The 22,965-nt window shown below is 43.9% G+C and overlaps 2 protein-coding genes across 5 annotated transcripts; one reads left to right on the top strand and one right to left on the bottom strand.

Annotated features, from left to right (window-relative positions):
• The first annotated feature begins 6,962 nt into the window (after positions 1-6,962).
• Positions 6,963-12,232, top strand: LOC127302357 (phytyl ester synthase 2, chloroplastic). Of its 2 annotated transcripts, XM_051332793.2 has the most exons (14): positions 6,963-7,436; positions 8,733-8,784; positions 8,858-8,913; positions 9,065-9,223; positions 9,324-9,428; positions 9,523-9,608; positions 9,711-9,832; positions 10,061-10,169; positions 10,596-10,726; positions 10,805-11,174; positions 11,264-11,377; positions 11,510-11,595; positions 11,697-11,806; positions 11,950-12,232. In XM_051332793.2, the coding sequence occupies exons 1-14, from the start codon at positions 7,085-7,087 to the stop codon at positions 12,138-12,140; spliced, it is 2,043 nt and encodes a 680-aa protein (XP_051188753.1). In that variant the 5' UTR covers positions 6,963-7,084; the 3' UTR covers positions 12,141-12,232. The 2 variants fall into 2 exon arrangements, with proteins under 2 accessions (XP_051188753.1, XP_071676468.1); XM_071820367.1 differs by lacking the exons at positions 6,963-7,436; positions 8,733-8,784; positions 8,858-8,913; ... (1 more) ...; positions 9,324-9,428; positions 9,523-9,608 and having other exon boundaries at positions 10,596-10,721.
• A 248-nt stretch (positions 12,233-12,480) lies between these two features.
• LOC127302356 (uncharacterized) lies at positions 12,481-18,571 on the bottom strand. Of its 3 annotated transcripts, none has more exons than XM_071820365.1 (7): positions 18,481-18,571; positions 15,967-17,501; positions 15,611-15,865; positions 14,939-15,019; positions 13,624-13,765; positions 13,106-13,545; positions 12,481-12,768 (listed from the first exon to the last, which is right to left on the bottom strand). In XM_071820365.1, the coding sequence occupies exons 2-7, from the start codon at positions 17,164-17,166 to the stop codon at positions 12,712-12,714; spliced, it is 2,175 nt and encodes a 724-aa protein (XP_071676466.1). In that variant the 5' UTR covers positions 17,167-17,501; positions 18,481-18,571; the 3' UTR covers positions 12,481-12,711. The 3 variants fall into 3 exon arrangements, with proteins under 3 accessions (XP_071676466.1, XP_071676467.1, XP_071676465.1); XM_071820366.1 differs by lacking the exon at positions 18,481-18,571 and adding an exon at positions 18,089-18,259 and having other exon boundaries at positions 15,611-15,802; XM_071820364.1 differs by lacking the exon at positions 18,481-18,571 and adding an exon at positions 18,089-18,254.
• Between the last annotated feature and the right edge of the window lie 4,394 nt (positions 18,572-22,965).

Genomic DNA, 22,965 nt, shown 5'->3' with positions numbered 1-22,965 from the left:
CCGCCGGCCGACCGGCCTCCTGGTCGGGCCGGGCCGTCTCCGCTACCCCCGCACGGCCCACCTGGCCCCACGCGGCCTTGACTGTTCGCCGCACAGCGCGCGCGCCGCCTCGCCCGGTTGCTGGGCCGGCCCGACCGGACGCCCTGCTGGGCTCCTCAGTGTCCAGTCCGGTCGGCTGGCCTGGCAACCGGCTGGGCTGTTTTTTCTGCCCGTTTTTCCTGCGATTTTCTTTGTCTTTTTCCCCCCAACGGTTTTATTTGCTCCCTAGCTATAAATAGCCCTTCTTCCACCTTGAGCAAGTTAGTTCTTCTATTCTCTCATCTCCATTGTCGCCTTTGAAGAACTTTCTCTCTCTCTTGTCTCCCCCCATGATTCTTGCTCATTCTTGAGGGATCTAAGAGAGGAGATCTAGATCTACACTTCCACCAATCCATTTCTCCTCTAAGTGAGGGGAACTCTTGGGATCTAGATCTTGCAGTCTTTTGTTGACTTTCCCCATTGTTCTTCCTCTCCAATCTCATCCTAGCATTTGTTGTTTGGGTGGGATTTGAGTGTGAAGAACTTGAACACCTCCAGTGTTCTTACTTTGCATCATTGCATACTGTTGAGCTCTCCACCACGATTAGTTCGAGTGAGAGACCGTGAGCTTGTTACTCTTGGAGGGAGACCTCCTAGTTGGCTTGGCGGTTGATGCTCCGGTGATCTCTTCAAGAAGATTGTGAAGAGGCCTGGGCTTCTCCTTCGTGGAGCTTGTGAAGTGGTTGTGGAGCTTGCCATCTCCGGAGCGGAGGAAAAGCTAACAATAAGGAAAGGGTCATTATCCTTCGTGGGTGTGGTTCAGAGAATAGGGTGAGCCTTCGTGGCGCGGGGAATCCTTCGTGGACCTCCACTCCTCCAAACGTGACGTACCTTCTTGCAAAGAAATGGAACACGGGAATACATCCTCGTCTCCGCGTGCCTCGGTTATCTCTATACCCGAGCTCTCTTTCCTTGTGATAGCCATCGTGCTTGAAGTACATATATCTTGCTATCACTTGTGCTACATATATTTTGGGCCTATCTTGCTTAGCTCTAGTTGTTATTGTTACACTTAGTTGAGCTTAGCATATCTAGGGTTTGTGCTTGTAAACTAAACGATAATTTAATTCCGCATTCTTATAAGACAAATCCGTAAGAGTTTTTAATTGCCTTTTCACCCCCCCCCCCCCCCCCCCGCTAGGCGACATCTCGATCTTTTAGAGTTACATATAACTCGGCCTTCATTTGTAGTTTCTACCCTGCATCGTTCCTTCATACTTTAGGTTTTTTTTTCCGACAAAGTCATACTTTAGGGTTTAGTCTACATGTCAGTCCGCAACTCCTGTGCACCATCATCGACTACATTTGTGGTTGAAGGCGGTGCATTTGGAGCTATGAACCACGTGTGATGCGAGTAACTGGACTGGACTGAAGCCTGAACAACGAACTGAACTTGTTGGCTGAATCGTCTGAAACCCTGCGTCTAAAGGCCATCGGTTGTTTACCATCAGTTCATCACCAACGTTACTGCGTGCCTGCATAGAATCCACAGCCTCGGGACAGATAGTTGGCCTCGATCGTGTATTCGTGTGTGGCGTCTCTATCGATCGATCGTGTCCACCCTTTAATGGCTACTAAGCTGTTGCACTTAGGAGAGTATGAGTGTGCACGGATGGTTAATCAATTGCGTTTGCCTGACGCTGACGCTGGAACCTCGTACAAAGTACAAACCTGTCCCTGTACCAGCAGCTTTCCTTGGCTAAACGTAACCTTTTCCCACGCAACGTAACACCGGATGGACATGGATAGGTAGCCCGGCGAACCTTCTCACAGTGCGTGTCCCGATGCTTCACCGCTACGCTCTGGCCGGAATTCCTCTCGACGAACGATCCTTGTTGAATTTGCAGACGAGGAGAGGAGAGGGCTCCGGCGATGCGTGTAAGCATAGGCGGACCCAGAAGAAATTTAAAGCCCGGGCAAACAGACTTAATGTTTTTATTTTTCGATAAATACATATGAAATATGGGCAAAAATAGGCTTGCCGGACGGCCGGAAGCCTAGGCGGCTGCCCGGGCAAGAGGGATGGTAGATCCGCCTATGCGTGTAAGATATGGTTGGCGCCCCGGCGCGCGTGACCTGCGACCAGCCGATCGGCTCGTCGATCGACCACGATGTCGTCGCTGAAATCGGCCTAATTTGTACGGAGTAAAATCTAACAAATATTTTTTTCAAAAAATATTTGCTGATAACTACACTTAGAGCATCTTCACCGGCGCGTTCATATAGTCGCCGACAGGGTCGCCGGCACTGCTATATGGAGGACGTCGGCAGTGCATCCTCTATTTTGGGGACGTTGTTCCCACACCGGCGCCTCCCAAACAGCGGCCCCAAAACTTTTTTTTCTTTTTACAATATTTTGAAATAACATATCAATTATATTTTATTCATACTATATTCAATAATCCATACAATCACACAAATAGTACTTAAATTATTCATGCAATCAAACAAATAGTACTTAAATTATTCATACAATCAATCAAACAAATAGTACTTAAATTATTCATACAACCAAACAAATCATACAATCATACAAATATAAATAAAATCATGCATTGTTGGCGGCTCCTCTTCTCGTCCACAAATGTGCAGCTAGATCCGCCTTAAGTTGTACATGGACACCTGCATCTCGAATTTCACTGGGCATATGAAGAAAAACGGCAAATTTTTTAGGTACATGCTCTACCTCAGCAAGCGGCCCTTGACAATCAAATGGTTGATCATACTGCACAGGTTCGTCACGCTCGCTCTCAATGATCATGTTGTGCATGATCACACAGGCGTTCATCATCTCCCACATCTGAGACTCAAACCAAGTGAGAGCAGGATACCTGACAATGGCGAAACACTGCTGAAGCACTCCAAAAGCACGCTCAACATCCTTGCGTGCTGCTTCCTGGCATGTTGCAAACTAAGCTTCCATCTCGTTTGCTGGAGAGGGAATTGTCTTCAAAAATGTAGCATACATCGGGTAGATACCATCAGCTAGATAGTACCCCTTGTTGTATGCGTGGCCGTTTAGCTCAAAGTTCACGGCAGGAGTTTGTCCCTCAGCTAGCCTGGCAAACACCGGAGAGAGCTGCAACACGTTGATATCATTGTTTGTTCCTGCCATGCCAAAAAAATGCATGCCAAATCCAAAGGTCCTGGTCTGCCACCGCCTCAAGAATGACACTGCACTCACCAGTATGCCCCTTGTAGATCCCCTACCAAGAAAAAAGGGTAATTCTTTCAGCCCCAATGCATACAGTCAATGCTTCCGATCATCCTAGGAAACCCTTTTGCTGCATTCGTTTGCAGGATCCGAGCTGTATCATCTTGTCTTGGTGCTTTCAAATAGTCTTTAGCAAACACCGCTATGACTACTCGGCAATCCATGTAGAGAGTCTCTGTACATGTCGACTCTGCCATCCGTAGGTAGTCATTGGCTGTATCTGGAGGAGCTCCGTATGCAAGACAGCGCATTGCAGCAGTGCACTTCTGAATTGAGTTGAAGCCCCACAAACATGTGCAGTCTTGCTTGGCAACGAAGTAGTTGTCGTACTCCCTGACGCCGTAGACAATCTTCAAGAACAGCTCCTTCTGCGAAAGAGTCGCATCGTCGTTGAAGTAGTCGGCGTCAAGCAGCATTGCGCCGGCTTGACGATGTAGGTTGATGTTCCTCCTCTTGCCTGGATTTGAGCCGCCACGCCGTGGCACGACGAAGAAACGCTGGCGAACGCGCAACATGCTTGTCAGAATAAGCTGCTGCTGTTGCCGCCAGACAGCCTCAGCGTTCTGCTCCTCCGTGAACAGCGACACCATCATCTCGTCGTCGATGTCCATCGCGGCAATCAGACGAATACCTTGTGGGCGGGGCGGTTGTGCCGCGGTGGCGGCGAGCTTTGTTCCGGGCGAAACAGCGGCCGCCGGTCGAGGGGGTGGCGGCCGTGTGGATGGACGGTGGTTCCTAGACAGGCGGCGGTGTCTATTGCAAGCAGGGCGTGGCCGCAACGGCGACGGTGGCGATCTAGAGGGGTGGGAGTCGGCTCGGGCGTGGGTAGGAGGCGGGAAATCCGTGTGTCTGGCTGCCAGGCAGAGCCCACGCTCGTTTTCTGACATGTCGCGAGGCGCCGGCGTGCCCGATTCGCACCCTATGCGAAGGGGCCGGCACGGGGATACCGGCGATTCTATTGGGCTCGAAAACTAGCTAGCGCCGTTTGGATCGCACCGGTGCGAGCCCAAAAACCATGCCGGCCCCCAAATCGCTATCGGGGCCGCTATGGGGCACGCCGATGGAGATGCTCTTACATTTCCACTGCTCATTCCTGAGATGCAGGGCATATTTGGTCCAACTTTTACTCTGCAAGATATCTATGATATTAGAATAAATTAACAATGTTTTGTGGTGTCCTCGAAACTTCAAGATTTAACTTGGATCTTTGGTTAGACCAACAATGTGCGAGTCATGTGCCATAAAAATATCATTGAAAACATTTTTTCAAATACTAGTTTAATGGTACAGCTATTATGGCACATTTGTGGCTTAGTAGTTAAATTAAGAGCAGTGCTAGAAATCCTTCGGAGGCTCCAACTTTCCAGCTTCATGCTTGCATGCGTGACACTGTCCACTTTCACCTAAAATTTAGACTTTGCTTCATTCCAGCAAAAAACCTTCCGCTTTTGCTTCATTGAAGCAAAAAACGGTTCGACTAAAATAGAAGGAGTGTTGCGACTCGTTCATATTTTTTTTCGTCGCAGCAAAAAAAAATCCCACTTTTGCTTCATTGAAGCAAATAAGACGGTTCACATATATCCAAAAAAGAAAAAAACATGTCGGACGGAGCAGGACGGAGACTCGCCGGAGATTCACCGGAGACCTCGCCGCTGGGGAATGTTGCGACCGGCAACTTTGGTGTTGCAAGCCAGAGACGGTGGTGCTACAAGCCGGGGCGATGACGCTACCATCTGGTGGAGGCGGTGCTTCAAGGAGTGGGCATCGATGCTATGATGTTACAATATTGTTGCTTCAATTGTTCCCCTATTCTGCGACTTTAGTAGAAAAGTTTTGCTACAAGGTCTCCAGCGATGTTCTCCGATGAGGTCGTGTTTTTAGTACAAATGTTGCAATGCTATAATAGTAGTATATTATTTTTGCTACAATTGTTCTGTCATGTTCCTACTTCAGTACAAATGTTTTGCTACGAGGTCTCCGGCAAAGTACGTTGCTCCGGCGAGGTCTTCGGTGAGTACTCCGGCGAAGTACGGTGCTCCGGCGAGGTCTCTGGCGAAGTACGGTGCTCCGATGAAGTCTCTAGCGAGGTCCACAACCGAATGGTCTTTGTGTTTTTGTTTTTAGTCGAATCATTTTTGCTTCAATGAATCAAAAGCGGAGCTTTTTTTTGCTTCAAAAGTGGAATTTAAAACAAAACTGAATGGAGAACCTGATCTAACGACTCAGGTTGATTGGATCCAACAGTGGGGAATCCGGAAGTTGGGAGGTTTGTAGCCTCAGGAGGATATAAAGCATTTTCCTTAAATTGATGGTGTAACTTAAAACTCGAAACACGTCGATGCCATCGTAAGTGCGATGGGAGCAAAATTGAAGAAGATTATGTCTCTTGTAAAAGAGTAAATTCCACCTTGCACCCCCTGTTCCGCAAAGTAACACAACATGTATCACATTTGTCAATTCGGACCCCATTTAGCGGTATTTTTTATTTTCAACCCCATTTGATATTAGATTCCGGCCAAAACTGATTGAGCCCAAAACTCTTTTTTTAGCAACCGGCAGGAGCACTCCATTCATAAAGAGGAGGGAAATCCGAACATTGTACATAGGAGGGCATGTTTAGAGTATGGTGGTGGGAACATGCCAAAACCACCCTACCGAAGAAGAGAAATAAACATCTAATCCAGTTGGGATTGTTGGCGTGAAGATAGAAAAAGCACGTTCTCTCTAAAGAATGTCCTCTCTAGTAAGCGAAGCGACCTCAATGTAGGTTAGCCGCCAACCGGTGAAGACCCGACGGTTCCGCTCTTTTAACGCATTCCAGAGGACTTATTGTAGTTGACCACTCACGATTCTTTGGTCTTTTCTTGACTTGCCGACGATGATATCTTATTACCAACTGGAAATGGTGGGGAAGGCCCAGGTTCCAGATAGCCGATGTCTAGGGGCAATATTTGCAGAGGTGGCTTGCCATTTCCGGGGCATAGAGGCAGAGAGGGCCGGTGGGATCATGGGGACATCCCCTGACAGCGAGCATGTCGGCGGTGAGAAGTTTCCCATGGAGGGCAAGCCAGGAGAATAGCTTGCATTTCGTCTCTGCATGCACATTCCAAATCTTTGAAGCGTTGAATATGAGATGGCTTCCAATGAACTGGGTTTGGTAGGCTGAGTTGGCGTTGTATATTCCATCCGAGGTCAAGGACCCAGCGATGGTGTCAGGAGTGGCAGGAGAGAGATGAACGGTTGAAACAAGGTGGTCCCGGACCTGAATGTACTGTGCAATCTGGACCGGCATGTTTAGTCACGCGATGGAACGAATCCAATTTTCATCTTGTAGCTCCTTTGCGATGCTGCGGTTTTTCATGGTTGCGATCTTGAATAGATTAGGTGCCCACACAAATCACACCAGTTGTCGTGCCAAAAAGGAGGCCCCATCGCCGAAACTTACTGCCCATGAAATCTGCCTATCTTTTCTGAAGTTTAGATCTTTTCGATTTGGGACCAACAGACGTCTACGTAATCAAAAAATTCTAGAAGCCCGCGCTTAGTCTACGGGAGGTGCCAGTGCGTGGCCAGGATAGGTGACTGGGAATCTGGGAGAGCTTGATGAAGCTACAGTCGGCAAGAAAGAAGCACCACGGCGACACGTGCGGCTATAAATATAGTTAGACTTGCAATCAACTGTGCGGCCTTCCGAAGACACGTCTCCCTCTACCTCAAAGTCCAAACACACGCCGACACACAAGCGCAGCAAGCTTCACGACAAGCACCAGCGATCAAGAGCGGAGCGCGTGTATGGCCGCCGCCGCTGCGGCCACGCCGTCGGCCGTCGCGCCACCGCGCCCGCGTCCCCTCGCACACCGGGCGCAGCCGTGCGCCCAACGCAGGAGAGCGCTGCCGTCGCGATGGACAGCGTCCGCCTCGGCCTCCGCCTCCTCCAGGGGCAAAGCGCGGCCGCAGCGTGCGCCGTCGTCACTCCACGCGACGGTGGTGTCCGGGAGGAGATCGGGCGTGAGGGAGTACATGGAGGCGGCGCGGGACATGGTGCGGCGGCCGGACGGCGGGCCACCGAGGTGGTTCTCGCCGCTCGAGTGCAGCGGCGCCGCCGGCCGCATCCCCGGCGCGCCCACGCTGCTCTACTTGCCAGGTACTATGCGCGCATTTCTCTTTTCCACCGCTTGCGTTGGAAAGCACTCCCAGCCATGATTTTCTCTATCGCCTTACAGTGCTTCTCAATACTGACAAAGCATGAACTTGAATATTCCCAAGTGGTGGTGTGGTACTGGTACACACTGTTCTATACAGTTTACAGAGTGCGCATGGCATGGACTTGTGGTGAAGAAAAATACAAAAAAGATCTAGCCATATTATGAAATAAAAAAACACTACTAGAAAGATCTAACCATATTATTTTTAGCGCATCAAGAACAGTGCGCCAGCACTAAAACAAGAGACACTATATCGAAGACCGGCCGGTAGTACTTTTAAAACAATGGATATCTAAGGTTAGGTGGCTTGCAGCCTACAATCTTGACCTGCTTGGCCACTTTCAGATCCTGCAGAGTGCAGAAGCCATAAGCAACACAGGCAAGAAAAAGAAAAACATTTTGAAAATCTCACACGGCATGGACCATGTGCTGCTAAATTTTCCACTATTATTAGCATGAGAAAACTCGGAAAGTACCATGTGCACATGAGCACAAGTGCTCCTTGGATTTTTGTATTTTTGAAAATTTTCAAAACCTCGCTCTTTTATGTTTTCAAAAATTATGGCATTAAATATGTAGATAGATTTAGACACGAGGAGTGTAGTCAAAAAAGTCCCATTAAAAAATACTTTGTATTTTGGAAAATACAAAAAAGACAAATTTCTGACTATAAATAGTAGTACAATAGTACGTATATTTTGTCAGTGTACTGTCAGAAATTTGTCTTTTTTGCATCTCAAAAAATATAACGTATTTTTTTACGAGACTTTTTTGATTCCAATCCTCGTATACACATCTATCTACATATTTAATATCATAATTCTTAAAAGCAGGGAAATATGAGAATCTGAAATTTTCAAAAATCCAAAAGTGAAGGGAGCACTGACTCCCATGTGCACAAGATCCTTGTCCGAGAAAACTAGGCTTTCTTCGATAGTTGGTGGCCACTTGAAGTGGCAGCAGGATCAGATGGACAGCGACCTCTGTACTACCTTGCCTGTTCCATGCAGCTATCGGATTGTCCAATTGCTGGGTTCAGTTGTAGAGCTACTGGATTTTTTTTTTTTTTGCTAGATTAGACGTATTCTAGAAATATACCAACTGCAATACTGCATTATGGCTGGATGATTGGAGCTCTGGAACAGTCTCTCATTGTTTGAACTGAATCACTTTGCTTTCTGCCACTTGAAAGAGAAATAAGAGTACTAACAGTCGTTAGTATTTTGGACCTGCAGGAATCGATGGAGTTGGCTTAGGGTTGATCCGGCACCATGAGAGATTGGCAAAGTAAGAGCAGTCAGATGGAATGTAGGATTGTGTTTTATTGACTGGAGCTAACTATTATTGTCATGTTACGCAGAATGTTTGATATGTGGTGCTTGCATATACCCGTCGAAGACTGTATGACCTTCGAAAGTAAGCGTCTCTCGTGTGGATTTTTTAGAACTGAAGTAAACCAAAAGCCATGCTTCATTCTGTTAACAAAATGTCCATCTTAGAGTACCTATGTGCTTGCTTTGTTACCCTGGCTGATAAAAGCTCTGAAAAACTTCACCGTTGAATGCAGGACTCGTTGAGTATGTGGAGAGGACAGTGAGGCTAGAGAGGTCAAGAGCACCGGACAGACCAGTCTATCTTGTTGGAGAGTCTGTCGGAGCATGCATTGCCCTCGCCGTCGCAGCGCGGAACCGAGACATTGATTTGGTACTGATCCTAGTCAACCCAGGTCTTGCTTCCTTTGTCCATGGTTTTTGAATATATTGCTCTGTTCTTTCACTGGCAGTAACTTCTTACTGACCAATCTGCATTCATTTTGGGATTCACAGGGACATCTTTCCACAGGTCACAGCTGCAGTCTCTCTCAGCATTCTTGGATTTGGTCCCTGATCCCTTCCATCTCAGCACTCCACAGTTGCTAAATTTCCTGGCAGGTTTAGCACCATCTCCATGAGGAAAATTTCTGACTTGCTAGATGAACAGCAAACTTGATGTGCATTTACTGATCACAGTACAAAATGCTGTCAGGAAACTTCATGAAGATGCGACCAACATCTGATGGAGCCGGTCAGGCATTATCAGAGATCACCACCGGTTTGTTGCCTTCTCTTATGGTGAGCCATCTGTGCACATCCTAGAAGATGTTACTCCTGCCAGTTCATGTCTGAATATCAGCCAAATACCTTCACAATGCTCTTATACGCTTCTTTATGCAGTATTTGGCTGATATTCTGCCGAAGGAATCCATTGTTTGGAAGATGAAAATGTTAAGAACAGCATCATCATATGTCAACTCTCGCTTACATGCGATCAAAGCCCAGACTCTAGTGCTTGCCAGGTATGATCTGCAATAGCCACACTGACAAAATATAGCTGGGATCTGAGAATTCAAAGGGACCGAGAGTAACATAGTAGTGCTCACTGTTATATGTTTTCCAAAGGTTAAGAAGCACATAGTCTTCAAATGATCTCCATGGACTCTATATGCCACATTCCAATAATTTTATTTCAGAACATATTTTACTCACTTAGACAGGATCTGAAGTTGGTATTCTTTTTTCCTCAGTGGAAATGATGAATTGTTAGCAAGCCGCGAAGAGGCTGAAAGGCTAAAAGGTACACTACAGAACTGCAGAATCCGTCACTTCAGGGATAATGGCCACAAAATCTTGTTGGTAAGACGGATAAATATTCCTCATTGACAAAAGATTGAGAAACAGCGGATGTTATTAGCTACTCCCTCCTTCCCAAATTAGGATGCCTATAGTTTTCAGTCAAAGTCAAATTTTTAAAAGTTTGAGCAACTATGTACACATCTAAAATTTTAAATGCACATAATATGAAAATACATTTCATGATGGTTTTAAAAATATTAATTTGAGATTATAAATGTTGACACTTTTTTCTATATAGTTGGTCAAACTTTAAGAAGTTTGACTTTATCCAAATATTATAGGCATCCTATTTTGGAATAGAGGGAGTATGCACTCATATCCTTGGCTTGCACTTGAGCACCACTTCTTACATGGACCAAATACTGGTTGCAATAACTGTAGTTTTCAAGCATTTCTAACAGATAACTCTCCATAAACATCTGGTAGGAAGATGAATTTGATCTGGCGACAACCATTAAAGGAGCTGGATACTACCGTCGCTCCAGGCAGACGGACTTTGTTTCAGATTATTTACCACCAACTCCTGATGAGCTGGAAAAGGCGATTGATCATGTCAGGTACCATTTCTCTAAAACTAAAGTCTGATGAGTTGTTACATGATAGCTTAACTGCCACTGAATTTTCTGAAACTTCAGGGTCCTGACTTATGCCACTGATCCGGTGATGTTGTCGACACTGCCTGATGGAAAGATAGTGAGGGGACTGGCTGGACTGCCTAGGGAGGGCCCTGTCTTGCTGGTTGGGTACCACATGCTCATGGGGTTTGAGCTTGGACCCCTGGTCACAGGAGTGCTGAGGAGCACTGGAATCCACATCCGCGGCTTAGCACATCCATTCATGTTCAGCAAGACTTCAGAACAGCTCATGCCAGATTCTTCAGCCCACGATCTCCACCGAATCATGGGCGCGGTGCCCGTCACACCGGTGAATTTTTACAAGCTCCTTTCGGAGAAGCAATTCGTCTTGCTGTACCCAGGAGGCGCACGTGAAGCTCTTCATAGGAAGGTAAGAATTTGATAGAGAGAGCAATATAAGTAATCTAGGAACGCATAAAAACAACAGCACTTTTTGGAAGATGATGTAATTGTTTACAGGGAGAGGAATACACGCTGTTTTGGCCAGAGCAATCTGAATTTGTGAGGATGGCATCAAGGTTTGGAGCAACAATAATTCCATTTGGAGCAGTTGGAGAAGATGATATATGTGACGTAAGAGTTACCTTAAAAAATTTATCTTACTTTGATATCCTCTTTGACTAATCTAATGTATAGAATCAGTGTTGTTGTACATTGTTGGAATCGATATGTCAGTGATAACTATGAATCAATTTATTACCTCAGATGTTGTTAGACTACAACGATCTTCTGAAGCTCCCATTTTATGACGTCCTTGACAAGAGGCTGAATGAAGATGGTCTAAAGCTAAGGTATGTTTCGATTTTATTCTACAAGCAAAGTTGTATTTACGTCTTCCAAATACTTTGCCCATAAAAATTCAACGATCTTGATTTACCTTGTTGTTTCGAAGGACTGATTCAACGGGAGAGATTAAAAATCAAGGTATGCATCCTGTAGTGCTTACGCCAAAAGTACCAGGGAGGTTTTACTTCGTCTTTGGAAAGCCTATTGAAACAAGAGGTACAACCCTAAAGAATTTGTTTTTTAGATGTGCTCATGACAAGTCCAAATACACTCTTGAACTTCTTTGATGATCAAAAAATCCGACCTGATGTATGATTATAATTGCTTCTTGTTTTCAATCTGTTTACTTGACTGCATAGGGAGGGAGAAGGAGCTAAAAGACAAAGAGAAGGCACAGCACCTCTATTTGCATGTCAAATCTGAAGTGGAGAGCTGCCTCGAATATCTGAAGGAGAAGAGAGAGGAGGACCCCTACAGGAGTATACTGCACAGGCTTCTCTACCAAGCAGCACATGGTTCTGATGCAGAAATACCCACATTTGAACCATGAGATGATCACTCCAGAATACATTAGTTAGGATCCAGACCAATTGTTTACATTGTTCTTGTTAATATTTTATATACATAGTTATTTATTATCTATTTTACCTCCAAAGAGTTGCAATTTTTCAAATTAGAAAGGTCGATAAATATTAAATTCAGTTTACAACTGTAATTTCTAAATCTAAATTGCATTAGCCGGCCTACTAATCTAGGCAGGGGCTGTCATTCCAAATGATGTATGAGAGAAATACCATAAACTTTTCTCCTCACCAAATGTTCTGTTAATATCTACCACTATATTGTGTTGAAGGTCAACAAAGAAGCACAGTGGCTGTGCCTACGCAGCATTAGAATGGTAATTTGCTGCATACAAAAGCACGTATTCTGACAAAGTTTGTGTTCCAAATGTTCTAAGATTAAAATGTTACATCGCAGACAAAAAACAAAATTGGGCGAAATGAGATATTATATTGCACTTAGTTCTATACATGTGGGGAAATAGTAATAAACACAACAGACTAACTGAAAAGTTAGTGAGGGCAGGAATATGTACATATTTCATGTTAGGTGTGCCCGTATCAGTTGCTTATGTCGAAGTACTTGGGGTCAGCAGGGAAATCATGCTCGACCCGCAGCTGCAATAAGACAAAAAAATTCAGTTAGGGCTATAGGTTTAAAACACACAAATCGAAGCAATACATGGAAAACTATGATAAGCAACGGCACTCTTAATAACATCATAGAGTAAATTTATGTTCATAATTACATTTGACCAAATTGATGTAGAGGTCTCAAAAGAGCACAACAAGACCTCGTAAATAAGCATCCTAATCAGCAATTTCGGGAAATCTAGAGTACACTATCATGCTATAGGTGAAATTACTCAGTTTCACTGGCGCAACAAGAAACGAAAAGGAGGTTGTGTTAAAAGAAACAGCTACACAACCTGGAATAATCTCAGTTGCTACATACCTCGCCTTCGTCTGAATCTGAGTGCCTTTGAGGGAAGACAACTCTAATATCATTGTAGAGATAAAATCGTCTCTCTTCGTTGATTGCGGTACTCCGATTGAGTGGTTCTGATGACAGGCCAGGTTTGCTCCGCTGCATCGATCTTGATGATTTCTTGGAGAAGGGGCACAGAAAGCGCAGGTGCAAAGCATAACGAAGAACGCCTCCAGTAGAACAATTATTCACCTTGGAAGGACTGCAGCAAGACTTCTTTTCACCTGAGCGAAGTGTGTCTACTTGACAGCAGCAACCATTAGCATTCGTGCTATTTTCTGACTTCTCAGTAGGACTGGATTGGTTTGATTTACTATTATCACAGTCCATTGAGCAACATATTTTGTTTGTGTAACCTTCCTTTTCTGATTCATCAGTCGAGTAGCAGTTCTGCCCCTGTTCACAGCCTGCAAAATTAAAATAATTCGTCAGCAACTTCAACTCGACACCTTGGCTTTAGCTATCAATGGTATTGGCTACATTACATTCAGAAAACAGAGTGCCGCATTCTCTAAGTTCACTTCCATATCGGACTGACTCGACCTTTGTGTGACTGGCATCACTTCCTTCTTTCACTGAACTAGAAGGAGGAACAGATGACAGAGTGACCTTTTGCCGCACGAAAGTCTGTCCCATTTTAAAATAACAGAAATAAGACGAACTCGAGAAAAGAAGTTAAGCAATAAGATGATAATAATGGCACACTTTATTATTCAAAACTAATAAAGCATGTTTTGACACGTGTTCGAGATAAAAGGTGAATAACCACGAGCCCCTCTAAACAGGCAAACACCATTCCTGCACCGGGAAATAATTCTAACATTGCTTCTTTTGACATGCCTCAAGCTAGGTTTTCCAGTGCATCAATATATTGCAGGTAACCAACTTACTGGGCATCCATTGAAATGGTAACGTTTTCATTTACAGCCAGAAGATCAGTATACTGGTCTAGGTCAGCCTAGTCGCAACAACGACAACCAGCATTGCTAATTACTAGATACTTACAATTACGGAAGACCTTGAACACAAACTACCACAAATAATGAAAAACGAATCTGGGATAATTCTACCCTTACAATGCTACAATCATCTCTTGGAAGACTACCAATATAAAAAATGAGACCAACCCAGGCACTAGCACCCGTTGGCATTTTTTTATAGAAGAAACTCCATGAGTGCACAGCGGGAGTACCAGGACTCGAACGCTGGCCGGCAGCTTGCGCTCCCGCAGAGCTAACCAACGGACCGACGGCCCGTTCTCGGAAGACTACCAATATGAAATGGCCAACCTTTTGCTTGTTATATTCTCTAAAAAAATAGTAGTTTATGAATGGCATGCAACCACATTTAAGATCTACTTGACATTCCATAGAGTTTGAACATAACAGCTACAAAACAGTTACATATATGCCATCATAATAACTCAACAAAATTAACAATTATGCCATGGCAGGAACTCAACAAAATTGAGGATTGCAATAGAGTATGCCAGCAACAATAAAAAGAATTCCATATACTTCCAAGTTCCAGCATAACAGCTACGAAACAGTTACAGACATAAGATTTGCATCCCAATACCCAATAAAATTGACAAATATACCATAGGAACTGAAAATAATTAAGAATTACAATATTGAAGTCAATAAAATACATATTCTGCTGCTATGCCATACTAAAAATAAGAAAACCCAAGGCATATGACGGTAAGGAAAATCTGCAATTATCCTCGGTATTTAAGTCTAGAAGACAAAGAAATAGTCAAGAATTATTGGCCATCCAACAATTCCCAACTTCGCATACCTTGGTTCCAGCAGGCATACCACTCAAATCATAGTTGCAGAAAAAGGTATGCAGCGGTGTCTTCTCTGGGTTGCTGACAACCTGTCAACGGCAACAGAGTGCTTCTTGTGAAACAGGTGCATCAAAAATATGACAGTTAAACAGAACTTTTAAGAGAAGAGTCAATAAAAGAACAATATGCGTGTGGTGGAAGCAATATGTCTGCCTCACAATTAGCATCTTATATTGACATGCAAACTAAAATCAAGTGGAGCAAACTTTAAATGTAATATTCCATTTATCAAATGGCATAATATAGTAAAACCATACTTGAGTACCCATTATAATGAATTGATAAAAAGTTCATATTTGTTTTAGATAGTTCTGTACAGTGGTGTGAACTATTTATGAATATTACAAGCACAAGTATGCACCCATGTCTCACCTATTGTATATACTGATGTCGTGCATCATTAGATTAGCTTGTTATAATTTCAGGGCATCACTCAGAGGCAAGGGATCCACTTTTATGTTGGGTAGAAACTACTATACTAGCAAGGGCAGGCAGCGCAGAAAAGTTGAACAGATGCCCAATGCAAGCAGTTACATACTAGTGCACTTATTCATTCAGAAACTATCCAGCAAAATACACAATAAATTGAATTTTATTTAATAAGGCCAACAATTTTGTACCAGCTGTATGCGCCCTTTAACTGGGATGTGTAAGCGACTTTTCGCTGATCGTGAATCATTACTATTGGAGCTTCTCTTGAGTTTTGGGCTTTTGCTATTGCTGTTAGTAGGTAACCTCCCAGCAAGATTAATCGACGAGTAGTACAGTAGAGAGCTATCCTCGTCAATGCTTGTTACTGCAAATGGAAGCTTCTGAGATGGGGGAGAGAAGTTGCCACCAGTCACATTCAGGACAGCCAGAAAACCATCAATATTCTATATGTAAGGAGAAAATGGAATAAATACCCAAACAATGTGGATAGTATCCAACTAGAATATTTAGTTAGGAGAAATATAGTAAAAGACACATTGCGGACCTGCGTATCTTTTCCACACGAATATCGACCAGATAAAAGGGACTCCTCAAAGGAGCCAACTAGTGACCTTCTTACAGGAAAGAGGCTTAAACCCCGAAGACATCCAACGCTTGGAGATAAAGAGGCAGATTCTGAGGCCCAGTTCTGGAATCTTCCACCTGAACACCTCTTGGGGAACACCGTATCAAAGTTAACATGTAAGATAGTCGTTTTTCCTGTTGCATCTTTAACCCTAATCCTATCACTGTGTTCTTCACCTATCGACCTTTCTGTTTCCTTCAAACCCAGAAAATCATTTTCAATTTCTCTCACTAGATTCTTGTGAGCTCCTGAATTCTTCACTCTCTGCATCCATTTTGGGCCGAGAGGAGACAAAGTGAGTGGAGGGGAATGTGCCATTTTTGCTACTGGTACAGCAACCTTTTCAAGATTCATAATTCTTTCAGCCTCTAGGTGATCTGAATAAGAATACAACTCCCTGCCCTCAACTAAAGGACCATCGGTGAATACCTTACTGCTAAGCTTATCAACAACCTGTCCTTTGCTCCAATTGGAACATCTTAAGGCTGACCAAGTAGGTGACTCACAAGAATCAAGAGTTGCAGTGTGGGCTTTTTTAGAATCTTGAAATCCAGAAGCACAAAGTCGCCTAACACAATCAGAATGTTGTATTTTGGTGTCAGCGGAACCAATATATAGCGCATCACCATGGAATTTTCCAGGAAGCACGTTAGTTAAAGGTGATAACACCCTTTTCCTTGCCTGAGGCACATGCTGTTCAGTGGATGAATGAGAAGTATCAATGACTAAAGATGAATTCATTTTGTCCGCTACCATCCTATCAGAATCTCTGGTGGAACCAGCAAAACCTGATTCAAATCCAATAACCCTCACTGCAGGTATCTGAACAGAAGGTCCCAGTTTAGGGCATGATCTTGAACCTGGATCTCTTGAGTCGGGTTTTAGGCATTGGAAGCCGGCAGGTCCATTCACACCAAAGCCATTCAAAGAATCTAATGCGGCTTTTCTCTTGAGATCACTGATGGAAGGGTATTGAAATGCCCTGCTACTTGAGCCTCCTGTAGGAAGCTTGCCCAAATCACCAGTGGCACTACCACCAAAACAAGGAGGACTAACTACACAAGTACTCAGCCTAGGAGGTTCCTCCTCCTTGACAGCAGGAACTTGAGGCAAACCCATCGCGATGTCCGTTCAACAAAGGGAAAAAAAAATGAGAAACCTGATCTTGCTGCCAAAATCTGCTTACTTGGATCTTCCGATGACCCCCCTTAAGCTATTACTATCTATCTCCAACACCGTAGCACTTTTCCTAAAACAATTAACTCGACTATGCGGAAAGGTTTCAGCTGCATTGAGGTTTCTGATCCGAATCCATCAGCAACCAAGATGCCATCGTCCCACCACCAATCATGCTCCTGTGGTTGCTGGAACAATTGGCGATGAAGCACAGTTTGGAGCCTGAACAAGCAACAAGGAACCTAGGATGAACCATACCCAGAGTTCAGATCGCTGTCCTGCAGAAACAAAACCCACATTGTTGAATGAGTTTCACGGTCATTTTCCTCTACAGAAATAGGACGACATTATCTACTTACAAAGCTTCTACACATTAGAAGCAACAGTAAACTACCAATTGTGTAGTATATGATGCAATGCAGCAAAATCAGCAGACACAAGACCGCCCATTGCACATCAATGGTGTCAAATTTAGAACAGCTCCAGCAGAAAAGATAATCTGGAAGTAAAAAAAAAATTCCTTGGGCAACCGAGGGGAACAAAGGGCATCTTGATGGCCTCAGATCGAGATGAGAACGATCTGAGAGCGATGACTGGACGGCATCGATGATCGGAACAGAAGAACAGGAACCACATCACCGCATCCAAGATCCCCACCATCTGGACAAGAATCCCGTACACAAGAGGAAATCTAAAGCGATAGCGCCATCAGCCCAAGAACCAACTCAAAGAAAGGGAGCGGAAAGCATCGATCGGGGAGATTTTTCCGGGAAGAGCGAAATCGGATTGGGTTTTCTGCAGATTCGACCGCTCCGATCGGACCATTGGAGATTTTACGAAATAATTGCATATCAAGGTGAATTACCGAGAGAAGGATCGTGCCATTTATTCGAGAGATTTCTCCGTTCCCCCTTGTTTGCTGCCGGCTTCTCTCGCGTGGTTCTTCTCCTAACCTCCGCTCCGTGATGTGCTTGCTTGGGCAATGGCAATGGCATTGGGTTCTTCTCTCCCATCTCTTCCGTGGCTTATATAGATTCCCCACGGCCTCAGGATTTTCTCACCCCGGCCCATTCTTTTCATGGGCATATTTTTATATTCAACCCAATATTTTCAGCAATGTAACTCGACATCTCAAAAAAAAAAACAATGTAACTCGGAAAAAAGTAGATATTTTTTTGCGGGAGAAAAATGCTACCAAAGTAACTAGGAATGATAGCACGTGTATCGAATTACATGATAAAATTTGCTAAGTAGTACCTTAGAGCATCTCCAGTCGCGTCCCCCAAATGACGTTTGGGGGACGGCGGACAAGAAATGGAGAAAAACGCGTTCCAGTCGCGTCCCCCAAAGCTAATTAGAGCCTCATTTTATGTTCGGCGTCCCTGTATAGAGTCTCTACCGGGGACGCCGGACACAAAAATAGCGTCCGGACACATGCATGCAGTCCCTACTTCCCACATGTCATTCTCTTTTCCCACATTTTCTCTCACCTACTTTTCCTACATGGGGTGGTCCCTTCTATTAAAATGCATGCATCCGGACGCTGTTTGAGGGACGCGACTGGAAAGAGTCTCTTTTTTTTTACAGATTTTTAGTCTCTTTTTGTCCGGCGCGGTCCTAAACGTCCCCCAAATCATTTGTGTCGGACGTTTTATGAGGGACGCGACTGAAGATGCTCTTAAAGCCATCGATTTGCTTCGTGAGTTGTGTTCCATGTGGCAACGAGGCTGCGGGGACGCTCTTGTGAGGTTGGGGAATGAGGTATATCGAAGCCCCTCAGCTTAGATGAATGACCATGATTTGTTGGGTTTGGAGACAACGGTCGACGCGATTGCACGGAACGGGTATTGAAGAATGTAATATAGGAGGGATAGAGGGATGAGAGGGAACATAGCGGTGGGAAATCACAGCAGGGAAATATAAGGAGGCCATGAAGGAAGCTCGCCACAATGCATTGAACAAATATTTGTTACAACAAAAGTAGATGCATTAAACACCAATCCAAGCAGTGTACATAGCCGTGTGATGACTCTTTCTTCGTGATGTCATATGTGGCGGCCAAGGGGCATACGAATAGTCGTGGTGGTGGCCGTAGTAGCATGGGTGGTGGTGGTGGTGATAATGTGGGAGGATATGGGGCGTGGAATCGTTGTGGCGATGTCCAATTACTTAGTACTCCGTATTTAAGAAATTTCTGAGTTTTGTAATGTATGCTTTAAGATTCCCCAAAACCAAAGCAAATAATCGCCAAGTTACGAGAGACCATGTTGGATAAAAAGGGAGATGGCGAGAGTTGTGAGGGGAGGGCATTGCATAAAAAGTTATGTACCCACCAGGACGAACTATTCGGCCAAAATTCTTCTGTTAGCATTCACGAGGTCTATCTAGTTTTCTTGATTCAGCGTTATTATTATTCGGAAAGGATGAAAAAACACAAAGTGTTACAACATACAATGGAACGTCTCTTAAGTTATCTCTAGCAGTTGTTGTTTTTATACTTTGGGTTGTTTAAATCAAGAAACACGTGGGTAGGAGATATAATGGCAGAAATATCTTATCCTATATTTTACCAAAAGCTTATATTTTAACTCAACAATTATCCAGGATAACAATGTTAAGATATGACTGTTATTATACATGCTCTAATTATTTTCTCATAAAACACCGCTATTTCGAGTTGGTGCCATCGTGCCGACCTACTAAGGCCTTGTTTGGTACTAGAGTTTTAGTGGCGATTAGCGGGGATAATCCGCTCCAAACTTTAAATTCCCACTTATCCCCAATGCATGTTTGGTGCTAGAGTATGAGAGAGTTTAATCCCCACTTATCCCCACTTTTTCCCACTTTTCCCCCCAATTTTAGTGTAATTTTTTCAATCCCCAATACTCTACCCCTACCTAGTGGATTGGGGATGGGATTTTGTGGGGATTGGATGACAGCAGTGATTCACCCAATATTCTAGAGTATTATCTCCACTAATCCCCACTGAAACACTAGTACCAAACAAGGCCTAACGGAGGATAGTTGGCTGGTTAGCATGGAGTCGGGTGTTCACCACGCGGCCATGAGCAGTCGCCTCTAGTCTCTACTACTTATAAAGACACGAAGTGCCGTAGGAAAAATAAATCTGGACCATCCATCCACTTAGATCACACGGTCCACGATCGTCTGTTCTCCCCACCTCCTTCCCCGCATCTCTACTACTTATAAAGACACGAAGTGCCGTAGGAAAAATAAATCTGGACCATCCATCCACTTAGATCACACGGTCCACGATCGTCTGTTCTCCCCACCTCCTTCCCGCACGGCGCACGCCCCACAATCCCCGCGCTGATTTTTAGGGATCAATTCCACCAGATTTATGTTACGCTTTTAACGAGAAGTTAATACGCTAATTTTCCCTTCCTTTCCTATCATCACACGACGCCATTATTTCCGATCCTCCCATCGCGCTTCCCCGACCACCATATCTTACCACGTTATGTGCATTAGATGCATATCGCCAAATAATTCCACAAAGGGCACGCTAAAGAAGACCATCAAACCGACTGAACCAACAATCCAATCGCGATCTGCATTCCTGGGAGGCGATGGATCGCCGACGTCGGCAAAGGGCTCATGCAATAGATCGCTGACATCGGCAGAGAGCGCACGCGGTGGACAAGGCGGCGGCGGTGCTGCGGAAGGTATGGCGCGGAACAGCGGAAGGTAAGGTGCTGACTGCGGATATCAGCGCGCTCCGGCGCGAGTACGGCGCTCTGGGGCACGGTCATGCACATGGCCGCCAGCCCCGAGCAGGCCACGTTCTGTGACCACCGGCTCGCATACACGCTCAGCTTTGGGTGCCGGACAGCAGCCATGCATCTTATGTTTATGCAAACTAGCCAACTAGGTTCACGAAATTATGTCAGTGTTATTATCCTGCAAAAATACATGATGCATTTGTGTACAGTTTATTATCCCTAAAAAGTACCAAAGTTTATCTTGACCTGTACATATCGTTCTTAACTTCTTCTTTTTTTACATTGTATATAGATTAACGAAGGAAGAGCAAACAAGGCCAGAAGTACAAACTAATTACAAGACTAGACACAAAAGAACAACCCTACTGAGGACCTACGCCCATCGTCTTACAGATAGACAACAAAAATAGAGTATCATGCATTTGTTTTTCAAGATGACAGGGTTAGTATAAGCAATTCTCTTGACGGCCTATAAGCAATTCCATTGAACTTTTTAAATTAATTAAACGAGAGTTATCATGCCTTTTTTTTCATATTTCACTTGGAATTTCCGACCTATGACAAATTTCGAAACTAAAATAGAATATAGGACACATGTTTTTAAATTTTCCAAGGAGTTTGCCTAATATATTACAAATTTAGAACTTCTTTTACCGATTGATCTCAATAATACTATTGTTCTCGGAATGCCGGAGTATAAACTCTTGCATGTTGCCCTCTATCAGATTTGATGCTCTTGCAAGATGACAAGGTTATGCAAGTTTATCTTCCTATGTTCCAAAATATAAGGCGTCCTTAAATTCGCGGGTCAATGACTTACAACTTTGACTATAATTTATACTTATAGTGTATCCACAAAATTTGTATAAATATATGCGAAACGAAAGAGAACTGTAAGATGAATGCAACGATACAATTAATAGATACATGCTCAATCCATATACTTTAGTATATATTAGTGTTTAAAGTTATGCATCGAAGACCGTGCAAAAAATGTGCCTTTTATTTTTGGGCGGAGGGAGTAGAAAAGTAGATATATGTGCTAATGTATACTTTTGGTAATACTATGAGATTTTTTATTTTGTTTGTGATAGATGTATGTCCTTGGCAACTGTATGTCGCAGATGAATTAGGAATTTTGGAAGTTGTAGACAGCGCAATGCAAGCATACAGTTTATGACTTATGAGCAGGGTATATATTTTAATTACTAGAGGACATACAATTGAGCAAATTGTTGAGGTTTTTCTTTGCTGCTCTTAACAGGGTGATGCCCACATTTATTTGGAGAAAGTAGAGACCTGTAGCTTTGATGATGTCTTGGAAGTTGGAACTACGTACAAATTAGACGGTAGTTCTTTTATCATAGAGTCACAAATTTTACTCCATGATCCGTGCATATAGGACTTTCAAAAGATTGTACATGCATTCTTAACATTATGTTATTCACTCTGAATATTCCAAGAAATGAATTCTATGTTTGAACGATATTTATATGTTAGAGACATGTGCATGTTAGAAACAGTATTCTGATGATTGCGATGGAATAGTGACACAGTGGAACATCCCGATCATGGCTTCAATAAGCTGAATGTTGATCCAAGGTTCTGTGAAAATTTAAACCGTGGAAGCTATGGGGCAGGTGCTTCGTGATTAGAATGGACATGTAATGCCTTCGAAGTCTGTTGGTGAAACTTCTGAGGCCATTGCATGCATTCGAAGTCTGAACTTAGCTCATGGACTAGATTTCGAAGTGTGGAGTTTGCAAACGTTTCTAGATAAAACAATGTTATTGCTCATGGACTAGATTTGTTTAGTAGGATCTCGGTGAGTTGGCCGCGTCCTGTAATCAAACTATTTTAGTTTGTTAAATATAATCTGAATTCAGAAAAGACACTTTGGAAACATAGAGTTCATATAAACCATGTTTATATTGTGAAGACGTGCGTTGCACGTGCACACTAACTAGTATACGAAAGCGTAACGAGCAATAGAAAAAAA

The sequence above is a fragment of the Lolium perenne genome, chromosome 5, assembly GCF_019359855.2.
Source record: "Lolium perenne isolate Kyuss_39 chromosome 5, Kyuss_2.0, whole genome shotgun sequence".
Classification (NCBI taxonomy): Eukaryota; Viridiplantae; Streptophyta; class Magnoliopsida; order Poales; family Poaceae; genus Lolium; species Lolium perenne.
The sequence above is the reverse complement of the archived record's forward strand: the minus strand, read 5'-3'. Positions and strand labels throughout refer to the sequence as shown.

Excerpts from the sequence above, each read along its gene's own strand:
- LOC127302357 (XM_051332793.2), top strand. The coding sequence starts at position 7,085 with ATGGCCGCCGCCGCTGCGGCCACGCCGTCGGCCGTCGCGCCACCGCGC. Across the intron at positions 10,170-10,595 it reads ATGGCCACAAAATCTTGTTG|GAAGATGAATTTGATCTGGC; the intron begins GTAAGACGGATA and ends AACATCTGGTAG. Across the intron at positions 11,596-11,696 it reads GAAGATGGTCTAAAGCTAAG|GACTGATTCAACGGGAGAGA; the intron begins GTATGTTTCGAT and ends GTTGTTTCGAAG.
- LOC127302356 (XM_071820365.1), bottom strand. The coding sequence starts at position 17,166 with ATGGGTTTGCCTCAAGTTCCTGCTGTCAAGGAGGAGGAACCTCCTAGG. Across the intron at positions 13,766-14,938 it reads GTATGCCTGCTGGAACCAAG|ACTTTCGTGCGGCAAAAGGT; the intron begins GTATGCGAAGTT and ends AAAATGGGACAG. Across the intron at positions 12,769-13,105 it reads CAGATTCAGACGAAGGCGAG|CTGCGGGTCGAGCATGATTT; the intron begins GTATGTAGCAAC and ends GTCTTATTGCAG.